The sequence below is a fragment of the Cynara cardunculus genome (assembly GCF_001531365.2).
Source record: "Cynara cardunculus var. scolymus isolate 2C chromosome LG 15, CcrdV1, whole genome shotgun sequence".
Lineage (NCBI taxonomy): Eukaryota > Viridiplantae > Streptophyta > Magnoliopsida > Asterales > Asteraceae > Cynara > Cynara cardunculus.
The window spans coordinates 18,508,227-18,524,035 of NC_037542.1; the positions used below are offsets into that span (position 1 = coordinate 18,508,227).

General features: G+C 38.4%; 5 protein-coding genes across 5 annotated transcripts; 3 read left to right on the forward strand and 2 right to left on the reverse strand.

Annotated features, from left to right (window-relative positions):
- The first annotated feature begins 603 nt into the window (after positions 1-603).
- On the forward strand, positions 604-3,708 carry LOC112527975 (ATPase family AAA domain-containing protein 1-like). Its single transcript, XM_025138847.1, has 6 exons — positions 604-884; positions 1,103-1,403; positions 1,494-1,652; positions 2,255-2,550; positions 2,846-2,974; positions 3,125-3,708. The coding sequence occupies exons 1-6, from the start codon at positions 690-692 to the stop codon at positions 3,131-3,133; spliced, it is 1,089 nt and encodes a 362-aa protein (XP_024994615.1). The 5' UTR covers positions 604-689; the 3' UTR covers positions 3,134-3,708.
- Positions 3,337-4,701, reverse strand: LOC112527977. Its single transcript, XM_025138848.1, has 3 exons — positions 4,344-4,701; positions 3,965-4,274; positions 3,337-3,887 (listed from the first exon to the last, which is right to left on the reverse strand). Exons 1-3 carry the CDS (start codon positions 4,659-4,661, stop codon positions 3,688-3,690), a joined length of 828 nt encoding a protein of 275 aa, XP_024994616.1. The 5' UTR covers positions 4,662-4,701; the 3' UTR covers positions 3,337-3,687.
- A 488-nt stretch (positions 4,702-5,189) lies between these two features.
- Positions 5,190-8,722, forward strand: LOC112528323 (UPF0160 protein). Its single transcript, XM_025139331.1, has 7 exons — positions 5,190-5,519; positions 5,622-5,768; positions 6,068-6,166; positions 6,788-6,979; positions 7,091-7,210; positions 7,484-7,555; positions 8,257-8,722. The coding sequence occupies exons 1-7, from the start codon at positions 5,280-5,282 to the stop codon at positions 8,479-8,481; spliced, it is 1,095 nt and encodes a 364-aa protein (XP_024995099.1). The 5' UTR covers positions 5,190-5,279; the 3' UTR covers positions 8,482-8,722.
- Positions 8,723-9,432: 710 nt separating this feature from the next.
- On the forward strand, positions 9,433-10,599 carry LOC112528078 (2-keto-3-deoxy-L-rhamnonate aldolase-like). The gene has a single exon (XM_025138984.1). It carries the CDS (start codon positions 9,436-9,438, stop codon positions 10,492-10,494), a length of 1,059 nt encoding a protein of 352 aa, XP_024994752.1. The 5' UTR covers positions 9,433-9,435; the 3' UTR covers positions 10,495-10,599.
- A 391-nt stretch (positions 10,600-10,990) lies between these two features.
- On the reverse strand, positions 10,991-15,770 carry LOC112527942 (N6-adenosine-methyltransferase MT-A70-like). Its single transcript, XM_025138803.1, has 7 exons — positions 14,612-15,770; positions 14,415-14,513; positions 14,109-14,192; positions 13,651-14,000; positions 11,806-12,022; positions 11,577-11,656; positions 10,991-11,500 (listed from the first exon to the last, which is right to left on the reverse strand). The coding sequence occupies exons 1-7, from the start codon at positions 15,695-15,697 to the stop codon at positions 11,254-11,256; spliced, it is 2,163 nt and encodes a 720-aa protein (XP_024994571.1). The 5' UTR covers positions 15,698-15,770; the 3' UTR covers positions 10,991-11,253.
- Between the last annotated feature and the right edge of the window lie 39 nt (positions 15,771-15,809).

The following is a 15,809-nucleotide window of genomic DNA, read 5'->3' on the forward strand; positions in this document are numbered from 1 at the left end:
CACTGATCATATTCGTGTATATATAGAGAGAGAGACACACGTAGGATCGTGTGAGAATATGATTTAAGGTGAGAGCATAAGAAAGAATTTGAACTCTTGATAACTTTTAATCTCACACCCATTTTATGAATTGTGCTTATTATAGGAATTGATCCGGTACATCTCAATATCGCATTATGTCATTTTTTATTTTATTTTTAAAATGAGTCAGGTCCACCTTATAAAATGTGATTGAAGAATGTTAAAATATATATTTTTTCTTATTGCATTACAAAATATTTAGTTTTTAGAATCAATTAAATACATAGTCATTTAGAGGTGAGTTATCACGCAATCTTTTACATTCATAGAACGAAAACATGAGCGTCAACGGTCGATTGTAACTATCCTTAATTAAGAAAAAAACCAAAAAAGAAAATAAAAAATAAATGGTGGATAAGTAAGTTCCATTTATTCACTTGATTAAAACTTAAACTTAATATATGTAAAAAAAGAAGTCTTAAATTTAATAGTAATATATTGATTTTTTATTTAAAATTATTATTATGTTAACAGATTTTTATAAATATTTGTTGTTGGAAGCAAAACCTCCAAAGTATCGTTTTAACAATAAATCGGTTACGCTGGTAGGAACAAAAGTCTGTCTCGATCTTTCTTTACAACTGGATTTCATTTCTGAAACCCTAGTAATGGCGGACCCCAATATGAAGCTATTGAAGAATCTCATATGGTACGCTGCTAGCGCCACTGTTAGTTGCTGGGTATTGCTTGCAAGCCTTCGTAAGTTAGATACCCATCGCCAAGACAACAGAAGATCAAGCGACCAACGCAAACAGCTTTTCAAACGATTAGGCCGTACACTATTCCCTACCACTCCTTACGAGGCAAGCTAATTGCTCTCTTCTTCCATGTTTCTTCCATCTACTCTGTTTCTGAATTTATCAAAATGTTACATAATTGGATGGATTTCAAAATGTAGGAGTTATGGAATGAATAGAAATCACTTAAAGTTTACGACCTAATTTTAGATATCAAAATGTTGGGGAAATTGATATTCATGAATAACAACTTACCGAATTGGGCGAATAATTTCTAACAACAGGATATGATAGCGTGTGATATTGTAAATCCAGACCACATAGATGTGGAGTTTGATTCAATTGGAGGATTGGACAGTACTAAGCAGTCATTGTATGAACTGGTGATACTTCCATTGCGTAGGCCTGAGTTATTTGCTCATGGACGGCTTCTTGGTCCGCAAAAAGGGGTGTTACTATATGGACCGCCAGGGACAGGGAAGACCATGCTGGCTAAGGCAATTGCAAAGGAATCTGGAGCTGTTTTCATTAATGTTAGGGTGTCAAATCTGATGAGCAAGTGGTTTGGTGATGCTCAGAAACTTGGTAAGGTTATGCTGGCACCCGTTTCTTCCTTTTTAACATGAGATATTTCGCTTGTTAATTGCTTTTATTGACACTAGATTGTCTTATCAGTTTCAGCTGTTTTCAGCCTGGCTCATAAGCTACAGCCTGCAATTATTTTCATTGATGAGGTTGATAGTTTCCTTGGACAGCGTCGATCAACAGATAGTGAAGTTATAACCAACATGAAAACCGAGTTCATGACCTTGTGGGATGGGTTCACTACTGATCGTGAGTATTCTTAATAATTTGTTGATTATACGAAAAATGTGCTCCTATTTGTATGTTTTTGCTTACTTTTAGTCATCTTTTCAAAACTTTATCTTATCTGACTTTCTTTCTATATCACACTTTTCACAAGCCGGGGGTCTTCATGGAAACTATCATGGTACCCACTCTACACTTTAGGGTAGAGGTTAGATCTGTGTAGACCCTACCTGGGATATACCAGGTTCTTTTGGTTTGGTTTGGGTTAATCATGTGAAAAATGTAAACTGTAGCATCGCAAGATACTATTGGTTAGAGATTTGGAGTACATTGTATGTCTTATAGTTATGGTGCATGTCCATATTTACAAATCTTCTGCTAATCCCCACGATGAAGCCTGTCTAAAGGACCCCTACCCACATTAGAAAAATTTGTCGTTATATGGAACTTCTATCTTGTGTGGTGATGAAACCTACTACGTTAATTTGGGATTAAAGAAGAGAATGCATGTTAATGACATCTTTTGTCTAGGTGCAATTTATCTTTTGGTCGTTTATCTCATGCACCATGAGCATACTTTAATAATGTGTCTTGTCATGGAGGTTGAGTTGTAATTTTTTTCACAGAGAATGCTCGAGTAATGGTACTTGCGGCAACCAATCGGCCATCAGATCTTGATGAGGCAATACTTAGACGACTTCCCATGGCTTTTGAAATTGGGAAACCTGGACAGAGTGATCGAGCAAAGATACTGAAAGTGACTTTAAAGGGAGAGCGAATAGATGAAAAAATCGACTTTGAGTACATAGCTAGTTTATGTGGGGGTTTCACTGGTTCGGACATTTTTGAGCTCTGCAAGCAAGCTGCCTATTATCCTCTGATGGAATTTTTGCAAGATGAGAAGAATGGGAAAAAAGCATCAGTGAGTACATGTTCTTCCTCAAACACTATAAAAATTGTTCATCTTTTACTTTATCAAAATGTCCTTGTTTATCTTATGTTCTATGGCAGATTTGCCCAACTTTGCCGAGTTCATCAATCACTTGAAAGTGAAAGTAGCAATAGAGAAGTCTATGCTTGTCATTCCAGTGTCTTTCTTTCTTCTTCTTTTTTCTTTTTTGAGAGAGGCACCTTATTATTTCAATGAACCAACTCTCTGTTTGCTTGTGGACAATTTTTACAATCTGATTCTTTTTCTTCCCTTTGTTTTTCTGTAGGCACCAAGGCCTATGTCTCAGATGGACCTAGAAAAAGCTGTTGCTACATCAAAAAAGGCCAAGATTCCGACATATGAAGCTGGTGGGTCAACTTTTTGGTTACCACGCATTGAACCTGATGATAATCAGGTAGAGCTGCTTCTCTTTATGTCTGCAATTCATTCCAAGGCTGCTGACAGAAGTCTACAGTTTGGATACATCTTCTCACTCTTTTAGTATCTTTGTTATTAGTCATCTGATGTGTGATGTGCATTAATTCTACTACAATTTTCTTCTCAGGATTTCTAAAGCTAATCCGGGAGATGACGAACATCTTGGTGTGAACTTCTGGTTCTGGATATTGAACCTTGTAGTCGTGTGTTCAGTTCCACAGCTTATACGTTCTGCTACTTGATGATTCTTTTTTAACACAATTGTTGTATAGAAATCTATAGTGCTGAAGGTTGCTAGTCAAATACAAAACATATTCATTATTTCTTATCTTCATCCATCTAGGAAGACCACTTCATTGCATATTAAAACCTTGTTGTCAGTTATCACACATTTGATGCGACATTAAGAGTGGGGCATGACCGCCAGAATAGGTGTAACAAAAACCAGAGAGATGAGACAAGATTGATTAAATACTAAACTACCCATGTCAAATTAAAACTCTAAAACCTTGCACAATTTTTCCATGTCCGTCCAGTCCTGTCATGTATGTGTACCAAATGTACCCTTTTGTATTTTTCCTTTGTTTTTGCACGGTACAATGTTGTATCCAGAATCTTGGGGTCTTGGTAGGAATGTACAAATTTTAATCTAGAAAAGCAGTATAGTTTATGGTATAAATAGATTTGTTGTTACATTTTAGTCCTTGAAACTGATCTTTCAACTGGAAATGGACTTAATATCCCCATCTTATAGCAGATATCCAGACCAGCAGCAGCAAAAAGAAAAATCAAAACATTTTCAGACACACAAATTGCACCATTCAAAGCCTGTGGCAATAAGCTTCCAGCTTCGTGTTCCAAATATGGGCGTCCATCCAGTGTAGCAACTCCTGAATTACAAAATTGAAGCTTCTTTCAGTGATCTGTGTAACAAACAAGACAAGTTGATGATGGTTATTTCAAATACCTTTGACAATGCCAAAAGCTGCAGATGTTCCAGTCTTGAGATGAAAGTCATCCATGTCTCTTCGGACAGCATAGCGGAAGGTTGCACCATACAATGCACAGGTGATTATGGTGATTGCAGTTGAAACGGTTAGCTGAAAGGCGTTGGTGTCATGAGTTAAGGAAATGGGTAAGCTTGCCAAGGTGCCAACAATGGCGGAAATGGATGCAGCTTTTACTGATTCCAACTTCTCTTTGTTTTTGTTCATGGCTTTTCTTTCGCCATCCTCAGCTTCCTCCACCATTGGTCTTGCTTCTGATAATTCTGCAATCTTCAATGGAAACCCACACTTCCGTTATCATGAAACTCATAATTGTACAGTAAAAAAGAAGAAACAGACCTCAGAGACTTTGGTTTCTTGATTTTGGATCTCAGTCAATTCATCTATTTGTGTAGATTTATCCAATCCATTCAACAGAACGTCACTTTCGTTTCTGTTGGCCGATTCATCTACCTGGTCGTCCACTATAGCTGATATCACCAAATTCTTGAGTCCACCACCATTGTTAATGAGGTTGGAGCTTTCAATAGCATTGATATGAAGGGGGTTGCTGCATTTGACGACAACCAAAGAAGGAAACGGTGAAAGCAGTGGCAATCTGGCGTGAAATGAAATATTTGCAGCAGAAATGGAAATGGGAGAAGGTGTGGTTGCCATGCCTTCTGGATAGCTGCACTCAGTATGTTGAAGTATTTATTATTATTATTAGAGTATATTACGTTTTACGTCCCTATTGTTTGTTAAAAATTGCGATTTTCATTAACGTGGTTTACAGATTGCGCTTTTTTTTTTATAGTTTGTAATTTATTGCTATTTTTGTCTTTACAGATTATAATTTATTGTTGTTTTGGGTCCTGTGGTTTACAATTCTTTACTGTTTTCATGCCTTTGCATTAAAGGAAGGAATTAGTTTAGAGATGAAAATAACAATAAATTATAAACCATAGGGATGAAAATCAAAATTATTAACAAACAAAAATCAAATAAAACTCCACAAATAACAAACAAAAAAGATACAGATTTCGTGAAGGAGTTTGCACCCTTTGTGAAGAAATTGAGAAACCCTATAAAAGAAAAGAAGAAAAGAGTTCTTACAACAGAAGAGGAGATGGGGTGAAACTGTAATCTCAAGGAAAGTATAGGGGGTGAAACTGTAATATTAACAAAATAAGGAATAGGAAAGGGCTAAAGGCAGGGGCCGATTGGAAGGAAATTGAAGTGAAACGGAAAGAAGCCCATAAAAGCGGGGTTTGCCTCTTTGAAACAGGCCAAGGTATGTTTGCGGTCGCTACAAGATTACTTGCTCCGACTAGACTTTTCATTTCTAATAGAAACTTCAAACTCACACCCATGGCCGCGGCTACTTTCTCCTCAAACTCGCCGTCTTACACCCCTTTGAAAAGGGTAGGCACCCACAATGGAAGCTTTCACTGTGACGAAGCACTGGGATGCTTTATGATTCGCCTAACCAACAAGTATTTTGGAGCCGAAATCGTGCGCACGAGAGATCCGGAGGTTTGTTATCGCACACCAACTGTTTGTTTTAGTGCGCAAGTTAAAAAATGGCTTTGTTTAGTTAAAAATTGACTTGTTGATGAAATTTGGCTATGATTGTAGGTGTTACAGACTCTTGATGCTGTTCTTGATGTTGGTGGAGTTTACGATCCTAGTCAAGATCGTTATGACCACCATCAAAAGGGTTTTGCAGAGGTTTTTGGACATGGGTTTACTACTAAGCTTAGCAGTGCTGGTCTTGTTTATAAGGTATTCTTCAAATTTCTATTCTTCAGTATAAATTCAATTTGCTATTTAAAGCTTGCTTTATACCATTTGAAGATAGAGTTTAATGGGTCTAGTAGATTGGCTGAAGCCACTTACAGAGGTTCAAGATTTAACATATTTGATTGTTAATGAAGATAGATTAAAATAGAATCTATTACAAGTTCTTGATTTCTGAACCATACCTGTTCATATAAATGTTTATTTAGACTCCAGTCTTGCTAGGAATTTATAGCTTTTCTTCTGCTTTAATATATCTAACAGACTAACACCATCTTCTATAGCATTTTGGGACAGAGATAATTGCAAAAGAGCTTCAGCTTGATGAAGGGCACCCAGACGTGCAGCGGTTATATTTAGCCATTTACAAAAGCTTCATGGAGGTAAAGTTTTGTATCAATGAATTATATGTTCTATTTCTTGTTTCACTGAAACTTATCTTTAGTGGCTTTTGTAAGCCTATACTAGGTCACAACTTTCATCATAAACCATCAGCATGTCTATAAGGATATATTTGTTGGATGAGAACTAGTGCCCTAATTATCCAATGTTATTAGCAAAGTAGTGTTTGCTTTTTAGTTTCCTTATCTATTATTTTAGATTAAGAGGTATTGGGTGGATGCATTCATGCATATTCAGGTATCAAGTATAGTAAGAGAGGAGCAATTGTCTAATAGATTCGATTACACATTAACCAGGAGTTATTGTCTCAATGTGTGATCTTGATGAGATTTTGACAGTTCATATATGCAGAAAAATGGTTTTTAATTCCTAGGCTTATATAGCCATGTATGAATGAAAAAAACAAGGAAGCTGAGTAACAAGTAAGGAGAAAAGGAGTCTTTGTGGCCAAGAAGTCCTCTGTACTGTTTCTGCTTTCTAGTCTTGAAAGTGGTAGATATTTGGTTTATGATATGCTGGTGCACAGATATATGTTTTGTCTTGTTGGTTACAGGGATTGCTGATCTAAAAACTGAGTGTTAGTCTTTGGTTACTTGTAATAGGCAATTGATGCAATTGACAATGGAATCAATCAATATGACACTGACCAACCTCCTAAATATGTGAACAATACCCACTTGTCATCAAGGGTTGGAAAATTTAATTTGGATTGGACTGATCCTGATCAGTCTTCAGAGAAGGAGAATGAAGCCTTTCAAAAGGCAATGGCTCTTGCCGGCAGCGAGTTTTTAGATGTGAGTGGGTTATTCACTTCTGATATTTTACTATTGCTTTTCTCCTTGGATCGGCATCGTTGCAATATAAATTATTGTATACTTGCTTACATTTAACTTGTGTGTACACAGAGTGTTCGGTTTCATGTAAAATCATGGCTTCCAGCACGCTCAATTGTCATGGAATGTCTGGCAGCAAGAAGTGATATTGACCCTAGTGGAGAGATAATGGTTTTGGATAGATTTTGCCCTGTAAGTACTTTATTTTGCTTGACTTCCATTGTATTCTTATCTGTTCTGATGTCTTATTCTGCGAGTTTAATCATTTGGTAATTGGTTCTTATTGAGACAAAATATATTTCTTTTGTTGCATGCCAAGCTAAATATGATCATGTTTTTTTGTGATGACATTCATATTTCATCAAGTTCTTAGATATTAGATGGTACCATTTGGCCTTTTTACTTGCCATAGATTTTCAATTTAGTACCATTACATAAGTTCTGATTTGACTTTCTTGTTAACAGTGGAAGCTTCACTTATTTGAGCTTGAGCAAGAGTTGAAGACAGAGCCAACTATTAAATATGTTCTCTACCAGGTATTCTTATATATATATATATATAGAGAGAGAGAGAGAGAGAGAGGAAAGGAGGTTCAGACGTCAACAGTAACTAAATAAAATAACATGAAAACGGCCAAATCATGGGCAAAATCACATGTGATTTTTTCACTTATGGTAATGCAAGGGTGTGTGGGCAACATGGCCTACAATCTGACCAAAGTCGTGTGAATCACATGTGATTTTATATGGGATTTTACTGTAAAATCACGTGACATTAGTGTAAAATCACATATAATTCAACTCTTTTCTTATTCTCTTATTTTGTTTATGTTCTATGACTATCTCTTTCTCTCTCTATGTATATGATGCTTCTTTCTTTTCTAACTCAAATGTTGGGTGATGTTTGGCAACCAAAAACTAGCTTATTTTGAGCTTATCGAAAAAGCTGTGTGGTTAGCTAGCTTTTTTATGCTACTTCAAGTATCATTTCAACAAACTCCCAAGGGCTTTTTTCTACTTTCTTGTTCCAATTATACCCCCAATTTTTTCAATTAATATCTTAACATGTTTTTTTAGGTTATTTTACATTGTCCCTGGCTTATGAGCTGGTTAATACCAAACATAGCTCTTACGATTATAAAAGGCACATTTGTCCAATATACTGCAATGATCTTTCATGCCCTTTTGGAAGCTAGTACTTTGCTTCTTGTATTGACAACTAGAACGAAACTCGACAGGACGAAAGGAGCAAAAGCTGGAGAGTGCAGGCAGTGGCAAAATCTCCTGATAGCTTCGAGAGCCGAAAGCCTCTTCCTTCTCAATGGAGAGGTCTGAGAGATGATGAACTCTCCAAGGAATCTGGGATCCCTGGCTGCGTTTTCGTGCATATGAGTGGCTTTATCGGCGGAAATCATGCTTATGAGGGAGCACTTGCTATGGCTAGAGGTGCCTTGAAGCTCTAAACAGATTCAGGAGATGATACAATCGCTCCATTTTTCACAGTATTCTTCATTTTGTGTGAAAAGTATCATCGTTTCACAAATGTATTAGATTGTTGTGGACTATGATACAACCAAGGAAAAACATGTTCTTATTATTGTTCTTTTTTGGGGTGTGTGATTTGGTACGTGTGAAACAGTACTGGACGGATCTGAATTGGATTTTGCAGATGAGAAAGTAGTTCAGTTATTTGATATTTATCAATCTTGTCTCGTATTTGGTTTTTATTCTACCTATTTTAGTGAGATAGATAGAAGAGATTGACGGAAATATCCATTTTCATGGATAAATTCATCCCCTAGCCATTTTTCTGTCTCACTTTTGTTCACCCAAAACTCACTACCTTCGCAAATGTCTGGGTCTCAACTTGCAGAGGGCCAAAATCCAATTTGAGTCCCCAACTAAGGTGTTGTTTATTAAACACAGCGTTTATCAAGTCATTTTACTTTATTGGATGATGAATATGGCAAGGACTAAAAATCTTACTCGGTAAGAGCGAAGGCAAGAATCGAGAGTCTTACCCGGTAAGTGAGGATGATGACTCTTACCATGGTTAGTGCTTACCGGGATAAATTGTTACATACGATACGTTTTAATGAATAAAATCTTATCCGGTAAGTAAACGATAATGTTGAATTTTATATGTAAATACTTACAGGTAAGTGTTTAGGCAAATGGCCGTTAAGCAAGAGATATTGACCAAGTTTATCAGAAGGTTGGTTTAAAATTCCCAAAAATGTACACTTTGGCAAAGTTAATAATAATATTTTGGCTTTGGGACATTGGTAATTGGTGAATTGTTCACTGGCACGTGCCATCCGCGTGACTTGGCGTGGGCATGTAGCCATCGTTATATTGGGATGTAGTCGGGTCAGGTCCACCATTTATTGACGTCGCTGTGCCGATTATAGCATGCTATGGCGACTCTTACTCCTTCATCAGTTTCATCTCTTCGCCCCGAAACCCTAACAAGAAAACCCATTCTATGTTTCCCTTCTAAAACCCTTATCCACCTCCCAAAATCCTACGGTTTCGAATCCCTTAGCTCCGTCGTCAATCGCAAGACCTTAACCACTCCTCCCATCAGATCCAGCACCACCACCATCTCCGAGAGCCTTTCCACCACCACCGCCCCACAAACCCTCAAATCTCGCCTCAAAAGTGGCGAGACATTATACGGTCTTTTCCTGCTCTCCTTCTCGCCTACACTCGCTGAGATCGCTGGCCTCTCCGGCTATGATTTCGTCGTCATCGACATGGAACACGGCCACGGCGGCATCTCAGAAGCTCTCTCATGCCTCCACGCTCTTGCCGCTGCTCGTACACCGGCGATCCTCCGTATACCCGACACCGATGCAGCGTGGGCTAAGAAAGCTCTCGATCTCGGACCTCAGGGAATCATGTTCCCCATGATTGAGAACGCGAAAATGGCTAAAAAAGCAGTCTCCTATTGTAAATTCCCACCAAATGGAATCCGTGGCTCTGCACACACCGTCGTTCGAGCTTCCGATTACGGAATCGACAATGGATATCTAAGCAATTACGAAGATGAACTTCTGATCATGTGTCAAGTGGAATCCGAAGAGGGTGTGAAGAAGATCGAGGACATCGCAGCTGTTGATGGGGTTGATTGCGTGCAAATGGGACCGTTGGATCTGAGTGCGAGCATGGGTTATTTGTGGGACCCAGGTAATAAGAAAGTGAGGGAGATGATGAAGACGGCGGAGAAGGGAGTACTGAAGACGACGGCGAAGGGTAGTGGTGGGGCTTTTCTTTCAGGTTTCGCAATGCCGCACGACAGGCCGGAGGAGATGAGGTCACGTGGGTATCACATGATTTCAGGGTCAGTTGATATAGGATTGTTCAGGAGTGCTTGTGTGGAAGATGTGAAGAAATTCAAGATGGAAGCATTGGCGTCTGATGAAGATGAAGATGGTATCGAAGATTCCAAAGATGAAAAGTACTGGAGTGAATGAATTATTCATTAATGAATATCATCTTTTTATTCATTAATGAATCATCTTTTTGATAAATGCAACTGTTGCCATCGAAATAAATCCAGTTGACGTTAATTCAGCAAACAAATTGGTTTCAGCTACAATGCATCATTTCTTTAAGCATAACATATAAACAGCCACAAATTTCATCCGACACAGGCATAATCTTGATAACCTTTCCATTAATCCGGTATGAATTGGATTTATTTGTATGTATAGATCGGGAAAGTTTTTATTTCGAGATTATATCATAGATGGAAGGATCATGTTTTTTTAATTGGGATGGGTAAGGTTTGAATTTTTTTTTGCTTTTTACATAAAACTCCCTTAGAAACTTACAGAATAAATCACTCTATATATTATTAAGTCACTACCATACAATTGTCTATAGCAGTCTGAATAAGCTGCAAGTCCTATTATGCTTATTAAGTTGCTATCGAACATGTCCTATATCATGTATCAAATCAAACAGTAAACAGTAACACAAGACAACAGTTGGACTGGAAAGCAAATAATATGTATATCCCCAAAGAATGGCTATGGAATGAACCTCATTCTAACCTAAGCATGCTCTGCTTACTCTTACTATGTAATTAATTACCCAAAGTAGTCATTACACAAAACATCCGATTACAAAAAGGGATCAAATCTGAAACCAAAAGGGTGGAAATAGATTCTTGTGGTCTGTTGCCACATTCACACTTCCAAAAATTGTGTGGAAATTGGCATATTTGCCATTTATGAGGTTGCCATCTCCACATCAAGATTCATTGGCTTAGGTTCAGATGCATACGTTGGCTCAGAAAACATGGGTTTTGATTCAGCTCCTCCTGCAAATGGACTTCTTGCATCCACTTCCATGGCGGGTGCCCTAGGCGGAGACTGAGGCTGCACTTCGACCTCAGGGTAAGCAGCCTTGAATCGTGCCCTTAAACCATCATCCACCAGTCGAACTCCATTCAACTGGTTTCCAAGTGACATCCATCTGATCCAACCCAATTATATATATAAAAACACAATTGACATAAGAATCATATCAACATAATGTTGGTAAAGCTTACCCTGCATGTGTGTTGTGCATTCGAGCAAACAATTCAAGCTTTCTTGTCCTCGGACTCACCCTTTCCAACAAAGGATACATCTGATAGAAAATTTCAAGTACCAGCAGATATCACATTTTTTCACACAAGAAAACATCTAGCTGAATAAGATACTATCTTATTGGTATAGTAAAGAATTAACGGAAGTAAAAATACATAATATGAAAGAATGGAACAACTGTTAACCAACCTCATCTGGCTTACGGCTTGTTTCTCGAACCTCTGCCACAATGACATCAGTATCGATATTCCTGTTTACTATCGGATCTCCTTTAATACCAACCAAGCAATGCTCCTTGCTATGATTAAGCCAATGCCCAGTGCGTCCTGTTCTTATTATCCGCTGAAGTTGATTGGTTTTCACCCATATAATTTCCTCAACACGCTTGTAACCCCAAAGTTCCAAACTGCAACAGGTGATTTAAGATGAATGTAATTGAGCCAATGCAAAATATTTTAAGTTATCCAGCATTTGTTTTAAAACTGTCGGTTTTTATTAAGCTGATATGGAGATAGTATGATACTATTGAAACTCATAACCAGTGACACTCATAATGCTAGTGAATACCTTCACTTATAATCATATTCCTCATTGTTTGGCCACACATCCAGTTCGATGTCCGCATACTAACTCATCTGGTTGTGTTACATCCTAAAACATGACGTCTCAAGTTTCTATTATGTTGTAATACCAATCTTCAAGTTACATCCTACGAGCAACATCCTAGTGAATTTCCATCTCTTTAGGTAAATTAATCCTAATTAGTGAAATATATTATTCCTTGTATGAGCGAGTAAAACTTGCTACATCTTTCACTTCTTTACCATAGCATATCATCATGTAATGCCTTTCTAGACTCATTTCCGCAAAAAACGTCAAAAATTAATAAATGGACCTAGCAATAAAGAAATCATTTGCCTCATAAAAGACCACTTACTTCTTGGTCATACATATCTTCTATCACTCTCTTGGCTGTATACCATATGCCTTCTCTTAATGAAGGCACACTATATGTAAATCCCTTCATGTTATCTCTATCTATAACTTGTCTAATCAATAACCCTCAATTGTTTATTCCCCAACCTAAAACCCAATCAATATTTATACTTTGTTCTCAACTCTTAACCAATGCACATAAGTAGTTCATATGTTTTTCAAAATGACTCCTTTATCCATGTAGATTGGTACCAAGTTATTCTTACTCCCCCTTTCCAAAAAAAAGTTATTCTTACTCCATTTATAGGGATCCTCTTTATCTCAATGGTAACACTAAAAAATCCACGGAGCCAAACGGCTCACCTCTTCTTGGTCCTTCCAAGGGGTATCCAAACCTTTAGAAAAGGCACTAAAGCATCACACACTTTCATATTTCTTATTGTCTCCACCTTACAAACTCTTATTAGGCATTTGAACAATCTATTAATATCAATGAAGGACTTTTCAAAAAAATAAATATCAAAGAAGGATCATAAGTTCCCTTCCACTCCCTCACTTTTTCCATTGAACCACACAATTCCCCCGATTCTAACCTCATGAAATTGGACTAAAAGTATCTTGTTCTCATCCTTGATGCACTTGATTGGATTTGTATCCCTAGTTTTCATCTTAGCCCACCTGTATACATCCCTCTCTTTTCTTGTAAAGCTCCTCATATGCTTTACCTCTAGCAATTCTAGCTGCTTGCAATCTTCCTCTTGGCTAGTTGGTACATTTTATTGTTCTATATACTGTTCCAATAGTCTATAACATCTAAAAACCAAACCAAACACACCCAATATGCCCACTGGAAAGAAGGGTCTGGTGGATAGGATGGTGTGTTGTAGGATCAAAGGAGGTGGTTGGAGAAATTTTAGTGCCATGATACTAAAACGCCTGCTGGTGGAATGAAGGGAGATAGAACAGGCAATTAAGGAGTATTAGATGCTATAAACTCTTACCATTTGAAAATCAAATATAAATGGTACTAAAATTCCGAATTCAAGAAATGGGAACTTCTGAAGACATGTTTTTGTAAAGCATTTACAGATTACATACCATTCACGTCCAAGTTCCATTGCTCGTCCAGTCACCCAGAGAAAGATAAGACCGTCAGTCTGCAAAGCTTGGATATTCAGATTGCGCATCTCATCATCAGCCATCGTGCCATAAGGTAATTCCATATGAATGTCCCATGGTGGATCAGCCATTATGACTCCATACTGTCCTAATATATCCATTCTAAAATTTCGAATGTCGCAGTTAATCCACTGCGATTCACCAAGCTCTACTTCTGAACAGTACTCAGCACGTTGAGGCTTTAATGGCTTGGAAGGATGGGGAACACCCATCATCATATGTGGTACATCCGGTGTTGAATCAAGCTCATAATGAACATACTTGCAAGTCTGCCATATCAAATGGAAAAACAGATGGGCAAACTTCAAATCATAACAAGGGAGTAACTAGATAAAAGATCTTTCAAGGTGAAAATACAGAATAGGTGATGATTTCACCTTCATGTGACGGCAGGTGTCAAGAAAAGAACAGTCACCAAGGTTCACATCAGTGTGGACAGCAATTATGCGCCGGAAATGAACCTGATAAAAAATAACAACCCAAAATCAGTTTACAGAATATCTGGAAATCACTATCCAGCTTAATTTTATTCTGCTCCTATATATCCCTGATTCATAACATTTACAGAAAAAACATGACTTAATTCTCAAACTGTTCAGGAGCAAAGTTATACAAATCTCATGATTCTACTCTCACAACTAAGAAGCTGAAACATGAAATCAGCCATTGTTAGTCTCAATCACCTTTTCACAAGAGATGAAAGAACCAGATTGACGTCGGCAATCTTCTTTTGTCAAAGCTGTACAATACTCCTTCACTTGAGAACCCCCTTTGCTTTTGAACTGAGATGATCATAACCAATTCATTATAGTATTATCAAGAACAACATAACCATTCAATTGGGAAAAAGAGATCAAGAAAAGATAATAAAAAGAACAACCTTTGCAGCAACAGCAGTTTCCTTCGCAGTAGGACGATGGATGAGGTCCAACAACTCCTCTCCTGTTTTCGATTTCTGTAGCTCCTTAAAAGATTTCTTATTGAGTAAAGCCTCAAGATCCTTAAGATCATCCTCCTCCGTCCTAGGTTGCTTCCCATTTGAACCACCACCAGTGATATTCATAGGTGAATACATCCCCATTGGTGGGGCTCTATGCATTGGATTAACACCCATCCCTCGAGGCCTCCCTATCATCCCCATCATAGCCCTTGGCCCCATCATTTGCCCCCCGCCCCCTGGTCCGCTAAATTGCCCAGGGTCACCTTGCCCCATCCAACCACCATCAGCCATTGTCCTAGAACTTTGCTGAATCGCATTTCCACCACTTGAATTATTCGAATTTGACTCGTTCTGTCTGCTCTCTGGCAACTCTTTCACTAACCTAGTTCTATCGATCCCTTTTACCAAAACCCTAAATCTCCCATTCACTTTGAACTCCTCCAACTGAACCCCGCCATTATCCTCCGCCATTGACCTCAACGCCATCTCCACCGCCAGTATCGAGTCCCCTCCTGCCACCTCCCTTAAAGCCGCCTTCTCCGCCGCCGTAACAGACTGGAAACCTTCACTCTCCAACTTGCTCAAGACCGACGCGGAATCAATCTCCGTAAACGGTACCCTCTCTAACAAACAAACCGCCACCATTGACCTGACCGTGGACAACGGCGTAGTCCCAGCCCCACCTTCATCCACAATAACGTCGGCTGAGGGTTTTGGATGTAAATCACCGGAAAGTTTAGAGATTTTGATTGTAGGGGCAGGGGGAGGTGGTTGAATGCGTCTTCTGGTATTAGGGTTAGGGCCGGGAAGAGGATTAGGAAGAGGGGTGAAGGGACGGCCATTGAAGGAGGAAACGACCTTGAGATGGAGATCAAGAGACGATGCAATGTCTGGAACAACACCATATTGTAGAGAAGATATGATTTCGAGCTGAGAACTGCGCAGTGTTTCGATACGAGACTCGATTTGTTGGCGAATATCTTTGATGTTTGCAATTTCGTCCGTGCTATCTGATTGAGTCTCCATTTTTCTTCTCTGTTTATTTCATTCAGCAGAAGTAGATCAGTTTGAAGACTTTATGCAAGAAATAGACGAAAAAGAAGCGTGGTTTAGGGGAATTTCAATTTCTACGCTCCAA

Bases quoted from the DNA above. Each gene is read 5' to 3' on its own strand.
- LOC112527977 (XM_025138848.1), bottom strand. From the start codon at position 4,661: ATGGCAACCACACCTTCTCCCATTTCCATTTCTGCTGCAAATATTTCA. The intron at 4,275-4,343 runs GTCTGTTTCTTC...TTTCCATTGAAG, and splicing joins AAGAAACCAAAGTCTCTGAG to ATTGCAGAATTATCAGAAGC. The intron at 3,888-3,964 runs GTATTTGAAATA...TTTGTAATTCAG, and splicing joins AGCTTTTGGCATTGTCAAAG to GAGTTGCTACACTGGATGGA.
- LOC112527975 (XM_025138847.1), top strand. From the start codon at position 690: ATGGCGGACCCCAATATGAAGCTATTGAAGAATCTCATATGGTACGCT. The intron at 1,653-2,254 runs GTGAGTATTCTT...TTTTTTTCACAG, and splicing joins GGATGGGTTCACTACTGATC to AGAATGCTCGAGTAATGGTA. The intron at 2,551-2,845 runs GTGAGTACATGT...GTTTTTCTGTAG, and splicing joins AGAATGGGAAAAAAGCATCA to GCACCAAGGCCTATGTCTCA.
- LOC112528078 (XM_025138984.1), top strand. From the start codon at position 9,436: ATGGCGACTCTTACTCCTTCATCAGTTTCATCTCTTCGCCCCGAAACC.
- LOC112528323 (XM_025139331.1), top strand. From the start codon at position 5,280: ATGTTTGCGGTCGCTACAAGATTACTTGCTCCGACTAGACTTTTCATT. The intron at 5,520-5,621 runs GTTTGTTATCGC...CTATGATTGTAG, and splicing joins TGCGCACGAGAGATCCGGAG to GTGTTACAGACTCTTGATGC. The intron at 6,980-7,090 runs GTGAGTGGGTTA...GTGTGTACACAG, and splicing joins CCGGCAGCGAGTTTTTAGAT to AGTGTTCGGTTTCATGTAAA.
- LOC112527942 (XM_025138803.1), bottom strand. From the start codon at position 15,697: ATGGAGACTCAATCAGATAGCACGGACGAAATTGCAAACATCAAAGAT. The intron at 14,514-14,611 runs GTTGTTCTTTTT...TGATCATCTCAG, and splicing joins AAACTGCTGTTGCTGCAAAG to TTCAAAAGCAAAGGGGGTTC. The intron at 11,501-11,576 runs GTAAGCTTTACC...GGGTTGGATCAG, and splicing joins ATGCACAACACACATGCAGG to ATGGATGTCACTTGGAAACC.